General features: G+C 43.9%; 1 protein-coding gene across 2 annotated transcripts in view; it reads right to left on the bottom strand.

Annotated features, from left to right (window-relative positions):
* Positions 1-27,808, bottom strand: part of HDAC10 (histone deacetylase 10) — a 67,261-nt gene that overhangs the window by 29,545 nt on the left and 9,908 nt on the right. For both annotated transcript variants that reach the window (XM_040412015.1, XM_040412026.1), the window contains 7 exons: positions 21,110-21,236; positions 18,512-18,577; positions 18,336-18,395; positions 12,297-12,386; positions 10,244-10,350; positions 9,446-9,513; positions 4,497-4,731 (listed from right to left, as the gene is read on the bottom strand). In XM_040412015.1, the coding sequence (XP_040267949.1) occupies positions 4,497-4,731; positions 9,446-9,513; positions 10,244-10,350; positions 12,297-12,386; positions 18,336-18,395; positions 18,512-18,577; positions 21,110-21,236 (753 nt within the window). The remainder of the gene's footprint in view (positions 1-4,496; positions 4,732-9,445; positions 9,514-10,243; positions 10,351-12,296; positions 12,387-18,335; positions 18,396-18,511; positions 18,578-21,109; positions 21,237-27,808) is intronic.

Raw genomic sequence — 27,808 nt, 5'->3', positions numbered from 1 at the left:
CATCATTACTTTAAGAAATTAAGGTCAGTCAGTCAGTCGAAAAATTGGGAAAACTTTGAAAGTAAGGGCTATTTGACCATGAAGGAGAGTGATGGGGTGCTGCGCCAGATGACCTGGCCTCCACAGTCACCGGACCTGAACCCAATCGAGATGGTTTGGGGTGAGCTGGACCGCAGAGTGAAGGCAAAAGGGCCAACAAGTGCTAAGCATCTCTGGGAACTCCTTCAAGACTGTTGGAAGACCATTTCAGGGGACTACCTCTTGAAGCTCATCAAGAGAATGCCAAGAGTGTGCATAACACAAAACTCTTTGAATGGGATAGACAACAGGTGGAAACTATAGGCAATTAGCAAGACACCCCCAATAAAGGAGTGGTTCTGCAGGTGGTGACCACAGACCACTTCTCAGTTCCTATGCTTCCTGGCTGATGTTTTGGTCACTTTTGAATGCTGGCAGTGCCTTCACTCTAGTGGTAGCATGAGACGGAGTCTACAACCCACACAAGTGGCTCAGGTAGTGCAGCTTATCCAGGATGGCACATCAATGCGAGCTGTGGCAAGAAGGTTTGCTGTGTCTGTCAGCATAGTGTCCAGAGCATGGAGGCGCTACCAGGAGACAGGCCAGTACATCAGGAGACGTGGAGGAGGCCGTACTTTGAAGAACCTAGAATATGACATATTTTCAGTTGTTTCACACTTGTTTGTTATGTATATAATTCCACATGTGTTAATTCATAGTTTTGATGCCTTCATAGTCATGAAAATAAAGAAAACTCTTTGAATGAGAAGGTGTGTCCAAACTTTTGGTCTGTACTGTATATACACACACACACACACACACACACACACACACTCACACACCTCTCTATCTGACCCCCCATACACTTGGGCACTCTGCTCAGCTGAGAATGTGCATGTGTGGTGAATGGGAGAGCGCTGTTGCCAGACACACCTCTGGCGGATGGCTTATCACCCAACACCAAAAAGAATGTTGAAATCCATTGATATCTGCCATTGTGGAGAGTTGGGAGGCCCATATACACATTAGATCAGGGGGTCACCAGCTTTTGGCACTCCAGGTGCTGTGAAACTACAACTCCCAGTATGCACACTTGCTTGGCTATTCAAAAGTGACTGGAGCATGCTGGGAGTGGTAGTGTCACAACAACTGGAGCGCTGGAGGTTGCTGACCCTTTAGATAGTCAGCTAATCCCACTCCGGCTCTGTAACATGCTGCCTGCAGATTGGTCTGCACTTTCACGACAACGGTATGGTTTAGTTTAACGTGTTTCAAAAGAAGGGCTGGGCACTCACAATATATGGAGTATGTGGTACTTTATTAAATAAAATGCTATAATACTGATAAAATTAGCAATAACAATAATACTAATAAAAATATATAATGACACAATCAATAAACACAATAAATAGGTCTAGCCAGACTATATAGTACCTTCACAATAAAAACAATTAATTATTAAAACCACGGGCTTTCATATCACCCTCATGGAGTCTGTTTCTGACCGTTTGAGCAGACACATGCACATTTGTGGGCTGCTGGAGGTCATTTTGCAGGGCTCTGGCAGTGCTCCTCCTGTTCCTCCTTGCACAAAGGCGGAGGTAGCGGTCCTGCTGCTGGGTTGTTGCCCTCCTACGGCCTCCTCCACGTCTCCTGATGTACTGGCCTGTCTCCTGGTAGCGCCTCCATGCTCTGGACACTATGCTGACAGACACAGCAAACCTTTTTGCCACAGCTCACATTGATGTGCCATCCTGGATAAGCTGCACTACCTGAGCCACTTGTGTGGGTTGTAGACTCCGTCTCATGCTACCACTAGAGTGAAAGCACCGCCAGCATTCAAAAGTGACCAAAACATCAGCCAGGAAGCAGAGGAACTGAGAAGTGGTCTGTGGTCACCACCTGCAGAACCACTCCTTTATTGGGGGGTGTCTTGCTAATTGCCTATAGTTTCCACCTGTTGTCTATCCCATTTGCACAACAGCATGTGAAATTGATTGTCACTCAGTGTTGCTTCCTAAGTGGACAGTTTGATTTCACAGAAGTGTGATTGACTTGGAGTTACATTGTGTTGTTTAAGTGTTCCCTTTATTTTTTTGAGCAGTGTCTACTGATGTGAAATTTATGGACATCGGGTTTAAGGATAACCATTGCGTTTTATTGGAACTCTGTGGTTTTAATAATTAATTGTTTTTATTGTGAAGGTACTATATAGTCTGGCCAGACACATTTATTGTGTTTATTGATTGTAGTGTCATTATATATTTTTATTAGTATTATTGTTATTGCTAATTTTATCAGTATTATACCATTTTATTTAATAAAGTACCACATACTCCATATATTGTGAGTGCCCAGCCCTTCTTTTGAAATATTGTTACAGCTTATAGATTGGGTGAATCTGTGGGCTGAGAGCACCCATCCGGGCCACCTCACACAGCAGTGCGGTCCATTTCTGGTTTATTCCAAATCCTACTTAGTTTAACATGTGTATACTAAATTATCTATACATTAAAACACATACAGTGATTCATGTGTGGGCACGGTTGTCAGGACTCCTCCTGGCTCTCCTAGGAGTCCTGTCAGGATTTACTCTGCTTTTTACTAAGAAATCCTGCTCTAAGTCATAAAAAACCTAATGTATCATGGAGCTCAACTTCTCTCCCTTTATCATATCCTACTCTAGGATAGGGCACCAAAGTCATCTGCCAGGTTCACTGTATTTTTTACACAGCAGAGCCAAAATCTTGTTAGGGAAAAACATTTGAAGTGTCTCCTTTGCTGAGAGTTCTATAGGTACAGTGTCAGTTACAGGACTCCTCTGAATTAAAGACTGTGCCTATTTTCATTTTTGCATTTTTTATTTGTCCCCCCCACATTCCAATAGTCATAACTTCTTATATTTTCCATTCATACAGCCATATGAGGGCTTATTTTTTTTTGCGGGACAAGATGTCTTTTTTAATGGCTCTATTTAATGTACCATGTCTTGTGTTGGGAAAAAAATAGTTTTTTGTGGGGTAAAATTAAAAGAAGAAAAAATTCTGCCAAGGTTTTTTTTGATATTACTAGGTTCACTCTACCCTAAAAATGACATGACATCCTTATTCTGCTGGTCAGTACACTTGCACTGATATCAAACTTTATAGGTTTTATTTCGTTTTATTAGGCCTCATGCACACGACCGTATTTTGTTTCCGTGTTCGATCCGTTTTTTTTTGCGGATAGGATGCGGACCCATTAATTTCAATGGGTCTGCAAAAAACACGGGCAGCACACCGTGTGCTGTCCGCATCAGTATGTCCGTTCCGTTGCTCTGCAAAAAAAATAGTGCATGTCCTATTTTTTTCTAGTTTGCGGACAAGGATAGGCATTATTACAATGGATCTGCAAAAAAAACTGATCCACAAAAAAAAACAAAAAAACGGATGCCATACGGAACGTCATCCGTTTTTTTGCAGATCTGCAATTTGCGGACCGCAAAACACATACGGTCGTGTGCAGGTAGCCTTACTTAAAAAAAATAATCTAAATTTTTTCTGTGGGGCTCCAATTAGAAGGCAGAGGGAGGTGGCTATCTTCACAGATGCTGCAGTATCTGAGGGATTCATTGACCGGTTTCAGTATTACCAGGTGTCATTGGAGCCGGCACCTGCCATGTAAGAAGCGGCCTCAGCACCTCCATACAAGCTGTTGAGCATAAGGCCTCATGCACACGACCGTATTTTGTTTCCGTGTCCGATCCGTTTTTTTTTGCGGATAGGATGCGGACCCATTCATTTCAATGGGTCTGCAAAAAACGCGGACAGCACACCGTGTGCTGTCCGCATCAGTATGTCCGTTCCGTTGCTCCACAAAAAAAAATAGTGCATGTCCTATTTTTTTTCTAGTTTGCGGACAAGGATAGGCATTATTACAATGGATCCGCAGAAAAAAACTGATCCGCAAAAAAAAAACGGATGCCGTACAGAACGTCATCCTTTTTTTTTGCGGATCTGCAATTTGCAGACCGCAAAACACATACGGTCGTGTGCATGTAGCCTAATGCCGTACATGTATGGCATTCTGAATTAAGGGGTGGAAAAGTAACTAAACTTTCATTTTACTTTTTTTTTTTTTTTATGACCCAAACGCCCCTAAAAATATTTTTTTCTAATAGACTTTATTAACGTCTTTTGGCTTTCTATTAAAGAAATTGGCACCCAAAGTCCTTATTTCTGCTGTGCCTTAAATTCCCTATATTCGCACATTGTTGACCTCTTAGCGTAAGGGCCTGTGCCCACTCCGCTAATCCTGGCACAGCACAGATGTTCTTGTGGACACCCAGTGATGTCACGTTCCCTATCCATGCAGATGTCATACATGCGATCTGACCCAGTTTTTTCCTACCTTTTTTTTTTTTTAGGGAGAATTGGGAGGTTTGAAGGGAGCAGAACAGGAATTTAACCCCTGCAGACAGAAAGAAACTGACATTGTACCTTATTGCCTGTCTTGCTTGCTCTGGGGTCACGGTGCTTTCTTCTAACTGCACACCAGCAGGAAGGTTAAGTGTGTTCTCTACAGGAGCTACCACCAAGGTGGTGATTGGTGGGGTCGGGTGCAGGATCTTCTTCATATGATTTTCCAGAAACTCATCCACAGCAGATGCATCTACATGCAACGGCTCCAGGGCTTTCAAGCCAATAGTGCTTATCTCTTCTACTAACCTTGTTTCTTTCAACATGAAATAAAAACGCACAAAAAATATTAATGACCGGTTATTATTACAGCAACGTTATTAAAGCTTTAACGAAACTTTATAAATATTAAGATATACATTTAGGGAGAAAATGTGCAATTACAACTGATGACAGTAATGGTCCTAATTTTCCTACTGGAGAAGTTCAGCTATGATTACAGGTAAGTGATAATTAATGTCTATGCACATATGTCGATATCTCAAAATAAGATCCTAGGGCATCAAGCTTAAACAGTAAATAACAGCATTTTTTATTAAAAGGTTTGCCTGACAATGTTTTGCTCCAGAGACCATCTGGTTTCCAAATCATAAGCCAGAAGAGAGATGGCTGCATATGCTCAGCCTCTCCTTGTAACGTTCCATAACTTATTTTAAATGACAGAGACTACGTATGGCCAGTCTGCTACGCCTGCAGCATATGGGATGTAGGACTGATGATAAATCCTTTCAAAAGGAACACTAAACTACTTTTAGCATACATTTGTAGGTTTCATGTTCCCATGTTATCAATGGAAAAAAAGTTTGTTGGAAGTTGACTGAACACTGTTGAAGGATTGATGAAGCCTTACTTTTGCTTATAAGCTCAATCAAAAAAATTACCATAGAAAAATAAAAAGCTTCTAAATTGGTACAAAATAATAATCTTTGCAGTATTTCAAAGTTAAAAGCAGAAATAGTGACTATTACAGTATCCACACAGACTTTGAATACATTCAAAATTTTATCTACATTGGATGTAAGGCCTAGTTCACACTGGAGTTATTTGGTCAATGATTTCCATCAGTGATTGTGAGCCAAAACCAGAAGTGGATCCTACACAGAGATCAGGTATAATGGAAAGATCGGTTCCTGCTCTGTGTTGAGCCACACCTGGTTTGGGCTCATGATCACTGACCAAATAACTGAAGTGTGAACAAGGCCTAACAGTGCCTGAAGGCCCCTCTACAAGGGCTGACAATTGGGGCAATTATCGGGAAGGAGCGTTTCTAGGTGCAGACAATCACCGAATGAACAAGCAAACACTCTCATCAGGTGAAAGCATCGCCGATGAAGACACCTAAATCATTGTTCCTGGGCAGCAGATCGTGCTGTGTAATCAGGGATCTGCTGCCCAGAAACAATGATTCTGTATGAAGAGGAGATATCCAGGCAGTGCTCCTTTGTCCCCATACAGATGATTGCTGCATATAAAGCTTTCTCCCATTCTGACCAACAGGCAATTATTGGGAATTCACTATTTGTCCCTCATAATTGCCTGCTCAGTTAAGCCTCATTCACACGTCAGTGTTTTGGTCAGCGATTATGAGCCCAAACCAGGACTGGAGCCTCCACAGACATAAGAAATAAGGGAAAGATCTGCTCCTATTCTGTGTTTAGAGCCGCACCTGGCTTTGGAAATCACTGACCCAACACTGACTGTGTGAATGAGGCATTAGCCTGATTATCCATGCGGTGTCCATGCAAGTAGCAATAATTTGCATCGCTGGGTGTCAATCGCCATGTGTTATTCATGTAGAGGGCCAAGATAAATCAGAAACGTTCCGGAAATTTCAGTTTGAAGCACCATAGTCTAGGTAATGTTTGGATTATAGAAGGAAGTTTTTTAAAATTTTTGTTACCATTTTAGTTAGTAGATAGTAAAGATAAAAAACGGTGAGTCCTCAGTATTTGATAGCTTTTAAAGGCCAACTGAAAAGATAACAAATTGCAGCTGTCCAGACTACTTAGGTCTCTTCATCAGGCACAAAGGGCCCTACTAGACCGAATGATTTTCAGGCCAATTATTGGGAACAAGCGTTCATCCATAAAAGTTCTGTTTTACTGTGTCGCTGATCAGCCGATAAACACATGCTTGTTCGACAGCTCATCAGCATCCTTCATCAGGATTAAAGTGCTATGAGGCCATTTACACACTATAATAACTGACTGGCAGAAAAATGTTTACGCATGGCAGATCAGTTTTCTGGCTGGAAAGTGAAGTCCTTCCTTTATATATTTCATTCTCTTCCAACCCAACACTGGCTTTGGCGCTAAAAACTGGTACAAAAAGCCTTGTGTAACATTGCCCTTAGGGCCCACTGACACAGTGTAATTTTCTGGCGAATAATGGTGTGGCTACTGCACCAAAATTCCAGCAATGGCTCCGTGGTGTCTGCCTCCTATTGTTTTCAATGGGAGACAGCACAGTAGTTCGCGGGCCGGTGGGAGTTTCTGCTGCGATGTAAAATCCTCCATGTGAACATTCCCTTAAACAATGAAACAGTAACTACAGTAAGGGTTAATAAACCCCTACTTGTTCTCAGTTGTAGATCCCGAGAGTACATGGAAAGGTGAGCTTTAGACATCTGTTCTCATGGTGCAGTAATGCGTGGTTGACACGGTTGCTGTGGCGCTGTGCCTGTAGGTTGGTGGGGACCAGTGGCAAGTTTGACAGCATGGGTGCTCTTGGTCTGCTGGTTCCCTCCGCTTGCTGGAGCGGTGCTATGGCACGTGTTTACCACGTGGTACTGCAAGAAATTAGAATAGGTACCCACTTGCAGAGGCAACCTTGCAGTGGTTAGTGGCCTTATGTATTTTGATCAAACTGTATACAAATGCCTTGTACAGTACAGTATGTAGATTACGGTGCTGCACACTATTAATTATGCAGACGAGCAACGTAAACTGTGAAGGGCATGTGGAGGTGAGACCCATGTTTTTATATTTTTGGAAACAGTAACCACAGTAAACTGCAATTGCAGAGTAACAAAGCTACACATGCATTTATCTCATGTAGCTATTAAGCTTCTATTACACTGGATGATTTTCAGGCCAATAATTGGAAACAAGCGTTCATAGGATTGCTCTTTCCCAATAACTAGCCCATGTAATTGTGCTGCAGACCATCCAACAAACAAGCAAACACCTGTTTGTCGACTGACTGCATATGATGTGCCACCGACAGCAGGATCCGTATGCGGCTGCCCGCTAATTGCCAGACCACACTTGGAATTGTTGGCTAGCATTTGTACATGGTATTTTTTCCAAGTAAGGCCTAACAAGAAGACATGGAGCCTGGCAATTAGCAGTGAGCCACAGCGGGCAGCCTTAAAGAGGCTCTGTCACCAGATTCAAGCGTATAGCCTGGTAGGGCTGATGACAGACAAAAACCATACCTTTATTTCTCATGTAGTAGGTCCGGCATGACCGAAAAAGCAACTTTAAAAAATATGCAAATGAGGAATTTAAGCACTCGAAAGCGGGCTTATGCCTTCCGAGCACTGCTTCTGTGACGCCCCCGTTCCTTGCAAATGCCGGCCTTCTGCACCTAATCATGCCCTCATGTCCTTTGACTGACAGCGTTAGACCCGCCAGTCTAGCGCCGATATCCCGCACCTGCGTACTCGCTTCCACGATGGCACGTGAGCACTGGACATACACACGAGCCGGGAAGGAAAAGATCCAGTGCGCATGCACAGCCACGGATGCGAGTGCACAGGTGCAGGATATCAGCGCTAGACTGGCGGATCTAGCGCTGTCAAAGGACATGAGGGCATGATTAGGTGCAGAAGGCCGGCATTTGCAAGGAACGGGGGCGTCCCAGAAGCAGTGCTCGGAAGGCATAAGCCCGCCTCCGAGTGCTTGAATTCCTCATTTGCATATTTTTAAAAGTTGCTTTTTCGGCCATACTGGACCTACTACATGAGAAATAAAGGTATGGTTTTTGTCTGTGTCATAAGCCCTACCAGGCTATACGCTTGAACCGGGTGACAGATCCTCTTTAAAGGGGTTATCCTGTAAAAGGTAATGATGACTTACCCTTAGGATAGGCCATCATTATCACATCAGCGTCCCCGCCGATGAGCTGTTTCGGGGAGCCGCTGTGATCACCGGAGCTCTGGTAATCGAGGTAGGGACCCGGCAGCTTTACGAGAATAGTGCCGTACATTCTATAGTGGCTGTGCTTGGTATTGCAGCTCATTGACTTGAATGAGGCTGAGCTACAACTAGGCCATATGACCAATGTACAGTGATGTCACTGGGCCATGATGAGGCTGCAGTGCTCAAGGCCTCTCCTAATAGCTGATCGGCGGGTGTCCCAGGTCTTGCACCCTACAGATCTGATACTGATGATTTATCTTGAGGATAAGTCATAAATATCTTTTCCTGGATAACCTCTTTAAGCAGCATAAAAGACTCAATTATCGTCAGCACACTGCTTTGTTTAATCAGGGATGTGCTGGACATAATCAATAGAACTGAATTGGGGGTGAAGGACTGTGCTAGCAATTGTTCTTCCCACATTCACTTCATATTGGCCTATGTAACGGGTGACAATGGACGTGTTTATTATCCATTGGCACCCATCTTGCCCGAGCACTGGACACTCTAATGGGGCCCTAACACAATATCTGAAGAGTCACATATTTATACACAAAAGGACATAGAAAAATAAATAAGTGTTGAAATCACAGTATTCTTTCCACAGCTTCCGATATTGTGTTATATTATGCCTAATGAAGAGACCTAAGTAGTCCTGAAAGCTGCCATTTGTCATCATCTTTTCAGTAAGCCATTAAAAAAATGACTAAGCAGGTTCCTGCTTTATCTTCCCTATAAGATATGAATAGAGAAGCAAAGGTAAAAAAGTGATATATGTCAGCTAAGAAGTACAGTATAAACCTAAATAACAAAAAATAACATAATTACCATCATGCAATAAACACTTCCAGTATGGGGAATGTGCATGCCTTGTATTCTGTATGGATTCTAAAGCACTATAAAGATAAAACACATTACTGCCCCCATATGTCCAAAACGCACAGCAAATTATCCCAAAAACATATATAAACACAGTAGATTTTAACAGGATTCACACACACACACACACACACACACACACACACATTTCTGACCAATCAGCAGCGGCCATGCTTGCATATTATGGGAAAAGGTAATGACCTAGGTGTACTCCCATGGTCCTGGCTAGTGTTGAGCGAATCGAGCTTCGAATCAAAGATCAGAAGTCAATTTGCTCAAAAGTTTGTTTTAATGCTGTATGGAGACCTATCTCCGTACAGCTTTAAAATGTATGGGCTCTGGCGAGGTGAACACAGTTATCACGGAAGTTTCGCAAGACTTCGGTGAATAACTTCGGCCATCTGAAGACGTCTTTGGTACCGGCTAGTATCTCCATACCAAAAGCAAAGCTCAAAATGTTTTTAAAGCTGAAAAATCAAATCCCGAAATTATCCACTGAAGTCCCTTGAGACTTCAGCGATGAGGAATTTCCCTCGCCGGGGCCCATACATTTGAATCCTGTACGGAGACGAATCTCAAGCGAAGGAAATGCTCAGATGCTCCACTCATGTAGTCAAGGAATAAAGAACAGCTTATATCCCGGAGAGCCCCTTTAAGTGTGTGGATGTAAGGTGAAAAAATTTGGAAAAGTTCAAGGGGTATGAATACTTTTTCAAGGCACTATATATGAAGAATGATAAAACACACCTGTAACATGGCGTCATTTCTCCAGACAACCTGGGTACTGGATCTCTGAGCAATGTTCTTACAGTCATGGAAACAGATTCTGACAGAGAGCGGAGATGGTAGCCGCCCTGTTAGAAAAGAAGCTGGTGACTGCATACTCTCTAATAAAATTACATTTAAAGCTAAGTCACATCAATAACCTTTATATAAAGAAATGTATTACCATGCCAACTCTTAATAGCCGGACTAAACAATTGTGACAGGATATAGTTACATAGTTAATGAGGTTGAAAAAAAGACATAAGTCCATCAAGGTCAACCAAGGCCTAGATGGGGATGTGAATTTTAGTAAAGGGGAGTGAGTCCCAGACTTCTACAATTTTCAATAAGCATTAATGCTATTTAATTTTAAGAATTCATCTAAGCCCTTTTTAAAACTACCCAGTGTTCCTATTGTGACCCCATCCTGAGGTCGACCATTTCATAGGGGATTTTACATGGATTCATCATAATTTTTGTACGGCCCATTTATTTCAGTTAATTATGTCCCCCTTTAGATGTCTCTTCTCAAAACTAAATCAAGACTGATCAGTTTAGTTGCTCTCCTTTGTACTTTTTCTAGCTCCAAGGCATTCTTTTGATGGACTAGTACCCAGCTTTGTAAAGTGGTACTATTAAATTCCTGTCATGTGACTCCATGCCTATTTTAATACATGACAATTTCCTGTTTGCCTTAGAAGCAGATGATTGACATTGTATGCTGTTACTTAGTCTATGAGCCATAAGTACACCCAAATCCTTCTCTACAAGTGACTCTCCCATTGATACTACCCATCCATTACATATGATGCATGTAAATTATTGGTACCCAGATGCATAACTTTTTTCTACAATGAATTACATTTGCCAAGTTGATGTCCAAGCACTCAGTGTCCAAGTCAGCTTGGACATCTTCCATAGACTGTACTACATAGCTTGGTGTTATCTGCAAAAATAAATCTGTAAGAGATCTCTGTATGTGCATTGCTAGAAAATGGAGAATATTCATTCATACAGCATTTCCAGTATTTTATTTTTTTAACAAACTAATTTTTTTTCACTAAATATTTAATAATTATTATACATGAATTAAAAATATTGCTCATACCCTTGTTAAAAATAGACTCAAATGGCAGAGCCCAGATTTACGTCTTGTGTAGTGCATCCATAGGCAAATTGAATAGGACTAAACATAGCATTGATCATATGACCACTGGCATTCAGTTAGCAAATGGCATAGGACATGTGCTGGGTGAATATCCAGGGGCCGATATGGCACATATAATTTATACATATGATAGGTTTTTATGGCTTTTTTTTTTGGCAGTAAGAAAATGCGCCAGAGCAAATTTGTGCATGAAGGAAGCATTACTCATGTGTATGTCAACGGTTTTGGAGAACCTCAAAGCTTGAGATACAGAAGATAAAGCAGGGATTATGAAATGTAGACATTTTTGGGACTTCCAGACAGTAACAATGCCATAAAGCCTGACTTAACTGCACAACAAATAAAGAAAAGACAGACATTTGGTTTAGGCCTCATGCAGACGGCCGTTGTTTTGGTCCGCATCCAAGCCGCAGTTTTGGCGGCTCTGATGCGGACCCATTCACTTCAATGGGGCCGCAAAAGATGCGGACAGCACTCTGTGTGCTGTCCGCATCCGTTGCTCCATTAAGTGGCCCCGCAAAAAATATATAACATGTCCTATTCTTGTCCGCGCTTTGCGGACAAGAATAGGCAGTTATATTAAAGGTTGTCCATGCCGTTACGCAAATTGCGGAACGCAAACGGACGTCATCCGTGTTTTGCTGATCCGCAGTTTGCGGACATCAAAAAATGGAACGGTCGTGTGCATGTAGCCTTAGTGTCCAGTTACACAGTGCTATCCTCATGAAAATGAAAGATCGTTCCCTTCAAAGATTCCAAGTCCTGTATTGACTGGATACTGGCATTTCTACGCCTTTCTGTGTATCCATAGAAAAAAAAGACACAAAGTGCTTATATTTGAATTAAATGAGTGAGAATTGCATTTACCTCAAGGATCATGCACAGTTTACCACCAGCAAGATGCATAAGCATGTGAGTGAGATGGGAGAAACACTCTGGAGTGGCACGCATATGTCCCTGCAAAAATACAATATCATTAAAACATTCTTTTATGGAAATAATGCTAAAATATATATATATATATATATATATATATATATATATATATATATATATATATATATATATATATATATATATATGAAAATCCAGCGGGAGCACCACCAGGAGTCGGATGCAAAATCCACAAGGGCAGCGGCAGTACCCCAAAATACGGTTTGAAAGAAAACAGGACTGCACTCCAGATAAAAGTGAAAAATCAGTGGAGCTTTATTCACCCATATTATGGGTGAATAAAGCTCCACTGATTTTTCACTTTTATCTGGAGTGCAGTCCTGTTTTCTTTCAAACTAATATATATATATATATATATATATATATATATATATATGAAAAAAGAAAACGAATTCCAGCTCTTCACAATAAAAGGCTTCTTTATTCCACTTCTTTAAAAACAGACATCAAATGCAGAGTAGTATGCTGTGACGCGTTTCGGGCTGTTATATCTTAGCCCTTCATCAAGACAACTAAACAAACTTAAAATCTCCTTTTTATACACAGTGAGGAACAACCCTTCCCACTTGATTGGTCAGTTTCCATGCTCCAGAACAGCATCAGGTGTTCCTGACCTGTTAATTACTAAGAGAAACACCCCAATCAAGTGGGAAGTGATCCACAGTTTCAGAGAGAAGAAAAAAAAAAAAAAATATATACTTCATTTATATTGTAAAGTTAGGTCATGTTTCCTATTCAATCCTCTAGGTATACATGTACCCAAATTAAACATCCAGTATGTTTCACGACTGTACAATTTTTGCCTACGGTCTCCTCCTCTAATTGGAGTTGTGACTCTCTCAATTCCTTGCACACAAAACGCAGAGGTATCGCCCTTATGTACTACCGCAAAGTGTGATGTGGCCGCTGAGACATTGCGTGTTGCTACATGTGGGATATCGCTCAGATGCTTCCAAATTCTTATTTTTAGCTGGTTGATTGTACATCCCACATATTGCAGCATACAAGCACGGCATGTGATGACATAGACTACATATTCAGTATTGCAGTTGATATATTGCCGCATTTTGTGTATGCTATTGTTCGATGTAGATGCAATATCTTTACTCACTGACATGTATGTGCAACAGAGAGGCTGAGCACTCTCCCAATGGACCACACAAAGACTATTCAAAAATTATTAGATTTATTACACCAATATATAGCTCTAAAAACAAAATCACAATGAAACAAATTACACAATAAAATTACACATTAAGAATAATATTAAAATTGTTGTTCAGATAAAAAGCATAAAATTTTATGATTACGGTGGAAGGGGCTAGGAAAAGACCCCGAAACGCGTCTGGTTTCAAAAGACCAGCACATCAGCTGATGGACGTCCTGATTCTAACGATTTGAATTGACCCCTTTTCACCCTGATGGACTCTTATGGCACATAGCGAACATTCAAACCATTTAAACCCTTGAAGTGACAGAGCTGAAATCAATCTCTTTATCAAAGAATCTCTACACGGAGGGCTACAATATTCACACTGCACCTGCTGAACTGCTACAAACAGGTACCGCCGACTCTGACTCCATCAGCCACGTGGGACGCCACCGTGTGCTATAGTCAGACGGTATTAGTGTGTATTTCGCTTTGCCATACAGGGAATATCGACTGATTATTATCGATAGAATAACTATAAGTCTATATCGAATTTCAGTCTGGACATTTATTCGAAAATTTATTTTCCTATTCATTCGAATATTTATCTTCACATAATCGAAAATTTCAGTTTGGACATTCATCCGAAAATTTTCATATTTATTCGAATATATATCTTCTTATAGTCGAAAATTTATTCTCATAGTGTCGAATAATCCATTATCGATTCTCTTGTTTTTTCCAATTAGGACATATCCTTTTTATTCAAGTTGTATATGTTACCCTTTTATATACCACCGTAATCATAAAATTTTATGCTTTTTATCTGAACAACAATTTTAATATTATTCTTAATGTGTAATTTTATTGTGTAATTTGTTTCATTGTGATTTTGTTTTTAGATCTATATATTGGTGTAATAAATCTAATAATTTTTGAATAGTCTTTGTGTGGTCCATTGGGAGAGTGCTCAGCCTCTCTGTATACAATATTAACCTTTTTGACTGGGTGAGTCATTAGGCTTAGTAGCACCCACCCATAGTTACAGGCGATAGTGAGCCACCATACTCTTTATATTATATGTATGTGCAACATATGCATTTTTTGCTTCCACATTTGAAGTTTCCTTTCGTGCTCAGCCAGACTGGTTCACACCCTGCGTTTTCCATATACAAACTAGGACTAACTTTTTGTCCTACAGTTGGTGCTTTTTTTGCAATGCATCTAATACCTGCCTCCGCGATGTCCCCCCAACCCTCATCAAAACCTATAACCGGATGTTGTCGTCCGGAGAGCTGATAAGGGGGGAGCGGTGGTGTTGCTAGATAGTGAGATATATAAAACACAAATTGAAAATATGTTAAAAGATAGTGAAGTTTATTTACCTCTGGCAATTACCCCTCTCCCCCAATATCAGTCCGGGCTGTACGACATCCTTCAAGAAGGAGTGCACCTTGGCATCCTATCTGATAAGGAGAGGGATTTTATATATGTTGAACATCCGAGTACACCCATATTCCATGCTCTTCCGAAGGTGCATAAGGAGGGTTTCCCTCCACCTTTAAGACCGATTGTTGCTGGAATTGGATCGTACTCAGAACGACTGTCAGAATGGGTTGATTCCTTGTTGCAACCTCTTGTACCCCACATACCTGGCTATTTGAGAGATACGTGCAGTGTACTTCAGAATTTCCAACAATTTACATGGGAGAAGGAGTTCATGTGGGTCACTGCAGACATTAACTCTTTGTACACCAATATCCCCCACCACTTGGCAATCTTAGCCTTGACATGGTTTCTAGATACATTTAGCAATTACACCTTGGAACTCCGTAATTATATCTGTGTATGTACTGATTTTTTACTCAAGCATAACTATTTTATGTTTAATGGTTTATACTATCTACAGATATCCGGAGTTTCAATGGGTGCTAAATTTTCGCCTTCAGTGGCAAATGTGTTTATGTCATGGTGGGAAATGAATTTTTTATTTTCGGACCATAATTCATATCTAACATCTCTGAAATGGTATGGGCGCTTTATTGATGACATGTTGTGGGTTTGGCAGGGTGATGCAGAAGACTTGATAATATTTGTGGATTTTCTGAATGGTTGTATTCCATCGATAAAACTGACTATGACCAGCGATCCCACTTCAATTGTCTTTTTGGACTTAGTATTATCAGCTGATCCTATGATCAAAAAAGTTGACACCTGTACCCATCGTAAGGTTACAGCTGGGATTACATTGCTTCATGCATCATCCTGCCATCCCCCACATGTGGCCAAGAATATACCCAAAGGGGAGATGTTGAGGGCACGTAGAAATTGCTCATCTTTCGATCTGTTTGAGAAGGAGGCATCTGACATTTCAACCAGGTTACAGATCAGGGGATATTCGAGAGAAAACATTCGAAAAGCCAAGGAATATGCAATTTCGGTGAACAGAGAGTCACTCATATTTACTCAAGCTAAGAATGCGAATAAAAAGAAAAGAAAAAATAGAGAAAAAAAATGATAACACGCAGGTCTGCAATCGAAATTTGAGCAATCCTGCGACTTTTGTCACAAATTTTAGTGTAGAATATCCCCTTATCTGCAACATTTTACGTAGACATTTCCCGGTTATAGGTTTTGATGAGGGTTGGGGGGACATCGCGGAGGCAGGTATTAGATGCATTGCAAAAAAAGCACCAACTGTAGGACAAAAATTTAGTCCTAGTTTGTATATGGAAAACGCAGGGTGTGAACCAGTCTGGCTGAGCACGAAAGGAAACTTCAAATGTGGAAGCAAAAAATGCATATGTTGCACATACATGTCAGTGAGTAAAGATATTGCATCTACATCGAACAATAGCATACACAAAATGCGGCAATATATCAACTGCAATACTGAATATGTAGTCTATGTCATCACATGCCGTGCTTGTATGCTGCAATATCTGGGATGTACAATCAACCAGCTAAAAATAAGAATTCGGAAGCATCTGAGCGATATCCCACATGTTGCAACACGCAATGTCTCAGCGGCCACATCACACTTTGCGGTAGTACATAAGGGCGATACCTCTGCGTTTTGTGTGCAAGGAATTGAGAGAGTCACAACTCCAATTAGAGGAGGAGACCGTAGGCAAAAATTGTACAGTCGTGAAACATACTGGATGTTTAATTTGGGTACATGTATACCTAGAGGATTGAATAGGAAACATGACCTAACTTTACAATATAAATGAAGTATTTTCTGTTTTTTTTTTTGTTTGTTTTTTCTCTCTGAAACTGTGGATCACTTCCCACTTGATTGGGGTGTTTCTCTTAGTAATTAACAGGTCAGGAACACCTGATGCTGTTCTGGAGCAGGGAAACTGACCAATCAAGTGGGAAGGGTTGTTCCTCACTGTGTATAAAAAGGAGATTTTAAGTTTGTTTCGTTGTCTTGATGAAGGGCTAAGATATAACAGCCCGAAACGCGTCACAGCATACTACTCTGCATTTGATGTCTGTTTTTAAAGAAGTGGAATAAAGAAGCCTTTTATTGTGAAGAGCTGGAATTCGTTTTCTTTTTTCATTTTGCTCCAGACTGAGCTATATATATATAAAAAAATACAAATAGTGCAGCAGCACAGTCAGATGAGATGTACCGGGTGCAAACTCCCCACAGAGGTCGGCTCTTCCTCCACGAAATATATAAAAACGAATAATGAGGCAGCACTTCCAGTATAAGGTGAACGGGTGAGGACCCCAAACTTTATTCAAGCGACGTTTCGGCCTGCTCAATGAGGCCTTTCTATTTATTGTGTATGCATGTATGTATATGTTCCGCGATCACTCAAAAACGCAACCATTATTTTTAACGAAACTTGGTATACACATCCCTTGCTACCTGGAAAGAAATCTTGTGGGGGTCACAGCTCTCTAGCACATACCATTCCTGAGATCTTCCCAAATGCAAATATGGCACATCACATGACCTACATTAGCCAATAGAAGCCTGCAGGTCTTTCTCTTCATATCCCAACTGCCATACTCACAGTCACATGTCCCTTATCAGCCAATAGAAGCTCGCAGGTCCTTAGTCTCCACATACACACAGTTTTACGCCAGGTTTCCATAACAACCCAGCCATTTTTCTTCACTGCTGTAGGTCAGCTTTAAAGGGGAGAGGCACTGTAGAGGTTACTGTGAAGGGAGCGGAGTGCTGTGGAGGTGACAGTTCAGGGGGCAGGTAGGGTGGCCATTCAGGCCATCCTCAAAAGACGGACGTAAAAAACCCGCCCCCAGGACCCGTGAAGCCATGCCCCAACCTGGTTAGGCCACGCCCCGTCCCACTCCGTAGCCGACATGGATTGAAAAAATTAAGGTAAAATTCAACGTCTGTCAGCTTCAGGGGTGGGAGGGACGGTGACTTTCTCCCTGCAGCTGACGCTCAGACAGCACAGTGCTGCTGTCTGAGAGTGAGCTGTTCAAAAGGACATCCCTGCGCGAGATATTCCCAAAAAAAAATGCATTAGCCAATAGAAGCCTAGTCACATGACCCTTATCAGTCAATAGAAGCTCGCAGGCCTTTAGTCTCCACATAACCACAGTTTTACTCCAGGTTTCCATAACAACCCAGCCATTTTTCTTCACTGCTGTAGGTCAGCTTTAAAGGGGAGGGGCACTGTAGATGTCACTGTTATAGAGGATACTGTCGATATCTTTTGACATACACAAACATTAAATTAAATAGATGAAATATACTCGTGCAAAGCCGAGTCCTTCTGCTAGTAATAATAATAATGTCAAACTTGGAAGAAAATATGTACCTCAGGGTCTCCAATTCCTGAATCATAACCAGCAGAGACCAAAACTAGTTCAGGATTAAACTGAAAGTAAAAAAACGAAATTAAAAAAATGAGCACAACAGCATACGAAATACAGGCATATGGCCCTATATTTCACATTCCTGCCTATTAAGTACGGTATTATTATTGTCACTTACCTCAAAGGCCAAAGGCAGGAGTACATGGAAGAAAGCAGCAATGTAATCTGCATTACCCATGCCAGTCTAAAAGAAAATAAACAGAAATGCATGTGAATATGGCCTGACGCATTGTCAAATATATATTGGATATCTAAAGAAAAACACATTTTTTAGAATACTGAAGCAGAATTTACATATTTTTCATGCACTGTATTAGGCTACTTTCACACTGGCGTTTTGGTTTCCATTTATGAGATCCGTTCAGGGCTCTCACAAGCGGTCCAAAACGGATCAGTTTTGCCCTAATGCATTCTGAATGGAAAGGGATCCGCTCCGAATGCATCAGTTTGCCTCCGATCAGTCTCCATTCTGTTCTGGAGGCGGACACCAAAACGCTGCCTGCAGCATTTTGCTGTCTGCCTGACAAAGCGGAGCCAAACGTTTTCTCTGACACAATCTGGCACAATAGAAGACGGATCAGTCATGGCTATAGAAGACATAATACATGCGCTGCCTACTCCTATCTCTCTTTGTGTACGCTGTTAACACGCCAGGTGCATGGGCGTGCTGCGTCCACCAAGCCCTTTTTAGTGCTGAGCTAAACCTGGGCACGCAGGTCTAGCTACTTGCTCTCCTGATGACATGCTATTTCATCAAGCATAGAAACGCGTCGAGCAGACGCTACATGAATAAAAGGGTGATAGGTAGATTATGAGAACTATACCTGGGCATGATATTGATGAGCGCTGGTGGCTATAACATTACCAAAAACAAGTCATCCCAGTTTCTCTTCCCTGATTTGTAGAACAGAGCAAGAAAGATACAAAAAAAATTCTTGGGTGATAGAGGGAGAGGAATATGTTACATGGTGATACATAGTCTATTTATATGACACATGGGTGATAACATGTATCTATATGATATCTCCATACCAATAACAAATTAATGGTGTACTAGGAAAGGAGGTTTGTTCACTTATGATTAAAGAAACAATAACCTCCTTCTTACACTTAAGCCTGATTGAAATATGTGGGTGTTTAACCACAAAATAGTTTTAACAAGTTTATTTGATAAAGTATATTTTTTAAGCGTTCCTTTTCAGGCAGTAAAATTATTGTTTCATTTTTTATGGTAACGCAAACTAGTGTATGATATATAGTTAATCTACCAGTTTCCTGCATTGAATCTTTCCAGTGAGAGGGAGAACAATTCCCCTACTATGGGCATCTGACCCACCAAGGATAGAACATATTTTAGTCTTCTACTCACTATTTCAGACCCCCTTCATTCCAGTGCCGCCACGGCTATCCTCCCCACCGTTGGAGCTATGATGTAGTGTTCTGACTGCAGTAATGAAATGCCTGTATACCATGGACCCATGAGCGCTGCAGCCGATCACAGGTTTTAACGTTATACGGCACAACAATGCCAGAACCAGTGATTGACCACCCCAGTCTTGTGTAGGTACATGGGCACATCACCTCTGCAGTCGGAAAAACAAAGGCCAATAGAGAGGAGTGAGCTAGAAAAAGGGTTTGGGATGGTGAGTGTAAGGTTTCTTTTATTATTTAAAAAAATGCCCCTGCCTTTTTGTTAAATGAACAAAAATAACCAAGTTTGGTGCTTTATGAAAATACACTATTGATTCCGAATGCTGCGCCACTCAGGATCATCACAAAGAATGTTTCAGCTCAAGGTCACTGGATGGCCAGCAATGCATGCTGAGGACCCCTTACCACTCCTGACATGTCCGATTTCAAGTATTGTTGTATTTACCGTGATAAAACAATTCGGCAATATCCATTTCTATAACTTAACATTGTGTGGGTTCCTCTGTTATTCCTCCAAGAAATGTATGACTAAATAAGTGGAACAATCAGTAGAACACACTTTCACAAGGGGAATGGTAACACCCAGTTGTGAATTTAATCATACACTTCTAAGAGGAGTAATAAGAAATGGTGCAATGCAGAGTTCTAAGAAAAGATCCTCCAGAATTGTTATTTCCAGGGGAATACCAATATTCATGTAACAGATATGTCAGGAGAGCTCCCTTATCCAGTTCATCATTTCCTCAGGTTAGATTATCAACATTTGTTGGCAGAGTTTGCGTTTGGCCGCCATTCCATTCACTGTGTGAAGAGGAAGAGGGCTTGGAATCCCCATTAGAATTACTTATGAGGGTCCCAGAGGACATTAGATAGGCTATAAAAGTGAATTGTGAGAACACCCCGTTAAAGGGGTTATCCAGGAGTTTATATTGAGGATTTATCCTCTTGATAAGCCAGCAATATCAGAACCGTGTGGGTCTGACTCCATTCAAGTCAAATCGAGATGAGCTGCAGTACCAAACATTGCCACTATACCATGTACAGCGCTGTCCTTGGAAAGCTGCCAGGAGCTTGCATCGCTCACCAGAGCTTTAGTGAGTGCAGCGGCTCCCTGAACCTGCTGATCGTCGGGGGTGTCGGAACTCAAACCCCCACCGATGTTATAATGATGACCTATCCTGAGGATAGGTCATCATTATCAATTCCTGGTAAACCCCTTTAAGTAGGTCAAGTGCTTGATCATGTAATACCAGCTAGCAATTCTTTGCAAATGTCAACTGTGTACCTGGTTCCAGGGCAGATTTATATTAAAGCCAGTTCCTCTGCCTTTTCCAACGGAATCATAGTCCGATTCACGTAGATTTGGCCAGAAAGATCCATGTTCATAGCGATGCCAGGAGAAATATAGGACACTAAAAGATTCAAAATGCACAAAAAAAGGAGACTTTTGTATTACTTACCAGTAAAGTCTCTTTCTCGCTCTTCCTTGGGGGACACAGGAAACCATGGGTATAGCTCTGCTCCCTAGGAGGCGTGACACTAAGTGAAAGCTGTAAGCCCCTCCTCCATCAGCTATACCCCTCAGCCTGGAGAAGAGACTGCCAGTTGCGTGTCCAAGTAGTGAAAGATAACCACCAACCGGAAAAAAGAACTGTCGAGCCCCAACGGGGGCAACCAAGCCGGAACCACAACTGTAACCCAAATGAAGGGCGGGTGCTGTGTCCCCCAAGGAAGAGCGAGAAAGAGACTTTACTGGTAAGTAATACAAAAGTCTCCTTTTCTCGCCCATATTCCTTGGGGGACACAGGAAACCATGGGACGTTCCAGAGCAGTCCCAGAAGGGAGGGACCAGAACAAACTAGACCAACACCAGAGGCATCAATCAACTGCCGCCTGCAACACCAGACGGCCTAAAGCAGCGTCAGCCGACGCATGAGTATGCACCCTGTAGAACTTGGTGAAGGTGTGCAAGGAGGACCAAGTGGCCGCCTTGCAAATCTGCTCCGTAGAAGCCCGATTCCTCTGAGCCCAGGAAGCCCCGACCGCTCTAGTGGAGTGAGCGGTAACACCAAGGGGCGGAACCTTGCCCTTGGCGAGATAAGACTCAGTAACAGCCATCTTGACAAAACGGGCGATAGCAACTTTGGATGCCGCCATCCCTCTGCGCGACCCCTCCGGAACCACAAAGAGCGAGTCAGTACGCCTGAAAGAGCTGGTTACCTCCAGGTAAACCTTGAGCGCCCTGACAACGTCCAGGCGATGAAGCTCCCTCTCCCGCGGGTGGGAAGGGGAAGGACACAAAGAGGGGAGAACGATGTCCTCGTTCAGATGAAAGGCGGAGACCACCTTAGGAAGGAAGGAAGGGACCGGACGAAGAACCACCTTGTCCTGGTGGAACACTAGGAAAGGTTCCAGACAGGAGAGTGCAGCCAATTCGGACACCCTCCGAAGAGAGGTGACGGCTACAAGGAAAATAACCTTGCAGGACAGAAGTCGCAAGGAAACCGTCCGCAGGGGCTCGAAAGGGGAAGCCTGGAGCGCTGAGAGAACCAGGTTCAGGTCCCAGGGCGGTACCGGAGGACGGTACGGGGGAACCGCGTGAGCCACACCCTGAAGGAAGGTCTTGACCGGACCAAGGGGGGCCAGTGGGCGCTGAAACAAAATGGACAGCGCAGACACCTGACCCTTCAAAGAACTAAGGGCCAGCCCTTGGGCCAGTCCGCTCTGCAGGAAGGACAAAACGGTGGGGAGAGAAAAGCGGAGCGGAGGAATCCCCAGATCGGCACAGAACCCCAAAAAGGTCCTCCAGGTCCTATAATAGATCCTAGAAGAGGACGGCTTTCGGGCGCGGATCATGGTGCGGACGACGTCCGCAGAAAAACCCCTACGCGTCAGGACGGTGGTCTCAACAACCACGCCGTCAAACGTAGGGACCCTAAACGCGGGTGGAAGATCGGTCCCTGAGAGAGAAGATCTTCCCTGGCGGGCAGCGGCCAGGGCGCGTCTGCCAGGAGCAGCATGAGGTCGGCATACCAAGACCGGCGGGGCCAGTCCGGAGCGACCAGAATCACCGAGACGCCTTCCGCCGCTATCTTCCGAAGGACCTTGGGCAGGAGAGGGATGGGAGGGAATATGTATGGGCGCGCGAAGCCTCGCCAAGGAAGAACGAGGGCGTCGGCTCCGCAGGCTCCCGGATCCCTGGCCCTGGACAGATATGCGGGGACCTTGTGATTGAATTTTGAGGCCATGAGGTCCACGTCCGGTATGCCCCAACGAAGGCAAATGGCCTCGAACACCTCCGGGTGAAGAGACCACTCGCCGGGGTCGACGGTGGTGCGACTGAGGAAGTCCGCCGCCCAATTGTCCACCCCTGGAATAAAAATTGCAGATAGGGCCGGGACGTGGGCTTCCGCCCAACGGAGAATGCTGGTGACCTCCCGCATTGCTGCAACGCTGCGAGTGCCCCCCTGGTGGTTTATGTACGCCACGGCCGTGGCGTTGTCCGATTGCACACGAACTGGATGACCCTTCAGCAGATGAGTCCAGTGTCGCAGAGACAGAAGGGCCGCTCTCAGCTCCAGGACATTGATCGAGAGTTTGGACTCCGATGGAGACCAAATGCCCTGGACGGATCGGGGAGGAAACACGCCTCCCCAGCCCAAGAGACTGGCATCGGTTGTAACCACCAACCAGTTGATCGGCAGAAAGGACCTGCCCAGAAGAGGGGACTGCAACCACCAGCGGAGAGATGACCGTACCGGAGGCGATAGATGGAAAGGATGATCCAGAGACTCCGGCGATTTGTCCCAGGAGGAGAGGATCGCCCGTTGGAGAGGGCGGGAGTGAAACTGCGCAAATGGGATTGCCTCGAAGCAGGCAACCATCTGCCCCAAGACCCGCATGCAGAAGCGGAAGGACGGTCGACGGTGGAGAAGGAGACCCTGAATCGCCCGACGGAGGGTCAGACGTTTTTCCGAGGGAAGACGTACCTCCGCCGCTTCCGTGTCTAAAAGCATTCCCAGGAAGACCAGTTGTCTGGCGGGAGGAAGGGAGGACTTGGGGAAGTTGATGACCCAACCGAATCTCGCCAGAGTCTCTAGAGTGAGATCCACGCTGGCAACCGCTTGGGAAAGGGACGGAGCCTTGATGAGGATATCGTCCAAGTACGGTAGCAGAAAAACACCCCTGGAACGGAGTAAGGCCAAAACCGGGGCCAGGACCTTGGTGAACACCCGGGGGGCTGTTGCCAGCCCAAAGGGAAGGGCGACAAACTGGAAGTGGAGGTCCCCCACGGCGAATCGGAGGAAGCGATGGTGACACCGGGCTACCGGAACATGGAGGTAGGCATCCTGTATATCGATGGAAGACATGAAATCTCCCTGCTCCAGGGAAGCCACCGCGGAACGGAGGGACTCCATCCGAAACCGTCGAAGGAAGAGAAAACGGTTGAGCTTTTTGAGGTCCAAAATGGGCCGCACCGAACCTCCCTTCTTGGGAACAACAAAGAGGTTCGAATAGAACCCTTGGAACCTTTCCTCTAGAGGAACGGGGGTAATCACGGCGCGATGTAGCAGCAGTGGGAAGGAAGGGGAGGCTGGAGCAGCCACTCTCACCATCGCTGTCTTCACCCTCAATCCATCCAGCAGGGTCGCCCCTTCAGCTACTGGCACCGCAGTGGCAGGAAGCCGGGGGAGGGACTTGGCGTGCGGGCGACCCTTGAGCTGGCGGGACGCAGGGGAGCGAGGCTGCCCTGGTCCACCTTGTCTTCTGTGGGGGAGGCGGCAGTGCGGTATTACCGGCACTGGCGCAACTCAACCCCGGGAGAAACAGAGGGGTCTAATGCGCCTCTGTTGTCCCTGTAGGTAGAAAAAAATCGAATTAAAACAACAAATAACGCAAAAAATAAAAAATTATAGGAAAACAACCCTGCATAAGCAGGGGGTGTCTTGCCTCCTTGGACACTAAGCAAAAAACTGGCAGTCTCTTCTCCAGGCTGAGGGGTATAGCTGATGGAGGAGGGGCTTACAGCTTTCACTTAGTGTCACGCCTCCTAGGGAGCAGAGCTATACCCATGGTTTCCTGTGTCCCCCAAGGAATATGGGCGAGAAAAGAATATTTCACATTCCTGCCTAGATTTTTATTTGTGTATGTGTTCAGTCTTCATCTATATGATTTTCAATGAAATACAGTTGAAAAGTGTCCCAGTGTGTAGAACCCACTTTCAGTTCCGCAAACTGTGCTCTATACTGCATTGCTAGGTATAGGAGGACGGGCCGAAGCCTGCTCTGCTGCAGCCATGACTGGCTTCAGTGCTGATGTATTTTTTTTGGACACATCACTTGCTGAATCCAGTCGTTGGATGCAGAAGTGCAGATCATCATGCCCATGCCAGAGAAGAAGTAAGTAAGCAAGCTGTGGACCAGAAGATAGACGCATGACAGCCAGTGTGCAGGACCAGAGCTGTGGGTAGCAGGTAAGTATAAATCTTTCCATAGTGGAGGCAGGCTGTGGGCGCCTCTGAAATGTTACTTATTCCCAGACAACCCTTTCATGGCAAGTACTGAATATAGCAGCTCCACTTTATAAATGTTTCTTTTATTCCCATTTATACTTGCACACGAGTCTCTGCATTTCCAGAACATACATACAGTAAATTGCTTTTCTAACTTTTTCTGAGGACATATTCATAGATTTTCTTAAAATTATGAACTGTATAACAGTGTTTTCCAGTGAATAGTGCAGGCATATTTATTTATAGGAATTTAGAAAATGTTAGGACTTTCAGAAATTAACAATAAAATAGCCTTATTACTTACATCAGGCATCCTCAAGCTGCGGCCCTCTAGCTGTTGTAAAACTACAACTCCCACAATGCCCTGCTGTAGGCTGTTCGGGCATGCTGGGAGTTGTAGTTTTGCAACAGGCGGAGGACCGCAGTTTGAGGATGCCGACTTACATGATGGGGAGAAAAAGCCAAATGTTACCACTCAACAGCCCTGATACTTAGCAACAAGACTGGCATGACAGGGCCAGTTTTCTACAATCTACAATCAAGGAGATTAAAAGTACTTTTTCTCCAGAATGAAGCAATGGCTCGCTAAAGGTGGATTTACACTGCCCACCTGAGCAGGAAATTATTTGGAGGGGACGTTCCTTCCCAATAACTGCCTGCTCATCAGTGGAGGTAGGAGCTGTTTGGGGATGAACGATGTCTACTGCAATCACTTGTCCTCATACAGAGTCATTGTTTCTGGACCACATATCACTGTTCACACAGCACAATCGGCTGCCCAGAAACAAGGATTTAATGTGCTGCATGAAAGATCATTTCACCCAATGAACAGGCGTTTTGTTTGAGTGTTCATAGAAATTTTTTTTCCCAATAATAGGCCTGACAATTGTGTGCCTTTAAAAGGGGTTATCCAACGATTAGTGCAACAAATAAAAAATCCAACATCATATAGGACATGACATTCTCTTTCTAACACAGCTAGAACCAGCCCTGTACCTGACATGGATCCACAGATCTCCCCATTCATTGCTCCAAATGCTTTACTAGATTTAAGCTGCCAGCTCAGGGAACATGTCCTGTATATGTCATAGCTTCTAACAGAAGATAGGGCTGGTGGCTGGCGAAGGGCAGAACTGAGCCAACAGGTGGCACTATACGGATACGTTTTATGGAATAACTCAGCGTCTATGCTACATTTTTTATTACATGCAGTTTAAAAAATATTCAGATCCAGGTGCTGGTTTGAAAAACGTTGAATATTTTTTACGGGACAACCCCTTTAACCTCTTAAGGACACATGACGTACCGGTACGTCATGATGTCCTGGTACTTAAGGACACATGACGTACCGGTACGTCATGTGTTGTTCCGATCACTGCCGCCCGGCCGGCAGTGATCGGAACCCGGTGCCTGCTCAAATCATCGAGCAGGCACCTAGGCTAAATGCGCGGGGGGGTCCCGTGACCCCCCCATGTCGGCGATCGCGGCAAACCGCAGGTCAATTCAGACCTGCGGTTTGCTGCGATTTCTGCAGTTTCTGATCCCTGCGGTCCCTGACCGCGGGGATCAGAAACTTTAGTATTCCTAAAATAGATCTGTATCCCTCCCCCTGCACCCCCCGAGTGATTTTAGCCCGGTGGGAGGTGCAGGGGGAGGGTTGCGGGCAGTGCGGGCGGTGCGGGAGGCGGGCGGTGCGGCAGGCGGGATCGCGATCCCCCGCCCGCCTCCCCTTGTATAATCGTTGGTTTCTAGTGGGTATACCAGGGTGCCAGCACATTGCTGGCACCCTGGTATAAACGGCTGACATCTGCGATGCGATGTCAGCCGTTAACCCTTTCCATACAGCGGTCCGTACGGACCGCTGTATGGAAAAGGTTAACAGCGCAGGGAGCTCCCTCCCTCTCCCATCGGGGGGCTGCTGTGCCTTTGCAGCCCCCCGATGGGAGAGGGAGAGAGCCCCCAGAGAGCCCCCCTCAGCCCTGTGCTTACCCTTCCCCGTCTGCGCAGTTCTGAGCAGACGGGGAAGGTTCCCATGGCAACAGGACGCCTCTCAGGCGTCCTGCTGTCCATGGTGCTGAACAGATCTGTGCTAAAAGCATAGATCTGTTCAGTGTAAGTAAAATACAGTACAGAACAATATATATTGTACTGTACTGTATTATACAGACATCAGACCCACTGGATCTTCAAGAACCAAGTGGGTCTGGGTAAAAAAAAAAGTGAAAAAAAGTGAAAAAAAAGTAAAAATCAAAAAACACATTTATCACTGATTAAAAATGAAAAAAATAAAATTCCCTACACATGTTTGGTATCGCCGCGTCCGTAACGACCTGATCTATAAAACGGTTATGTTACTTTACCCGAACGGTGAACGCCATAAAAATAAAAAATAAAAAACTAAATTTTGCCCACCTTACTTCCCAAAAAAGGTAATAAAAGTGATCAAAAAAGTCGCATGTACGCCAAAATAGT

The sequence above is a fragment of the Bufo bufo genome, chromosome 1, assembly GCF_905171765.1.
Source record: "Bufo bufo chromosome 1, aBufBuf1.1, whole genome shotgun sequence".
NCBI classification, from domain to species: domain Eukaryota; kingdom Metazoa; phylum Chordata; class Amphibia; order Anura; family Bufonidae; genus Bufo; species Bufo bufo.
Note: the sequence above shows the minus strand (reverse complement) of the source record. Positions and strands in the feature narration are given on the sequence as shown.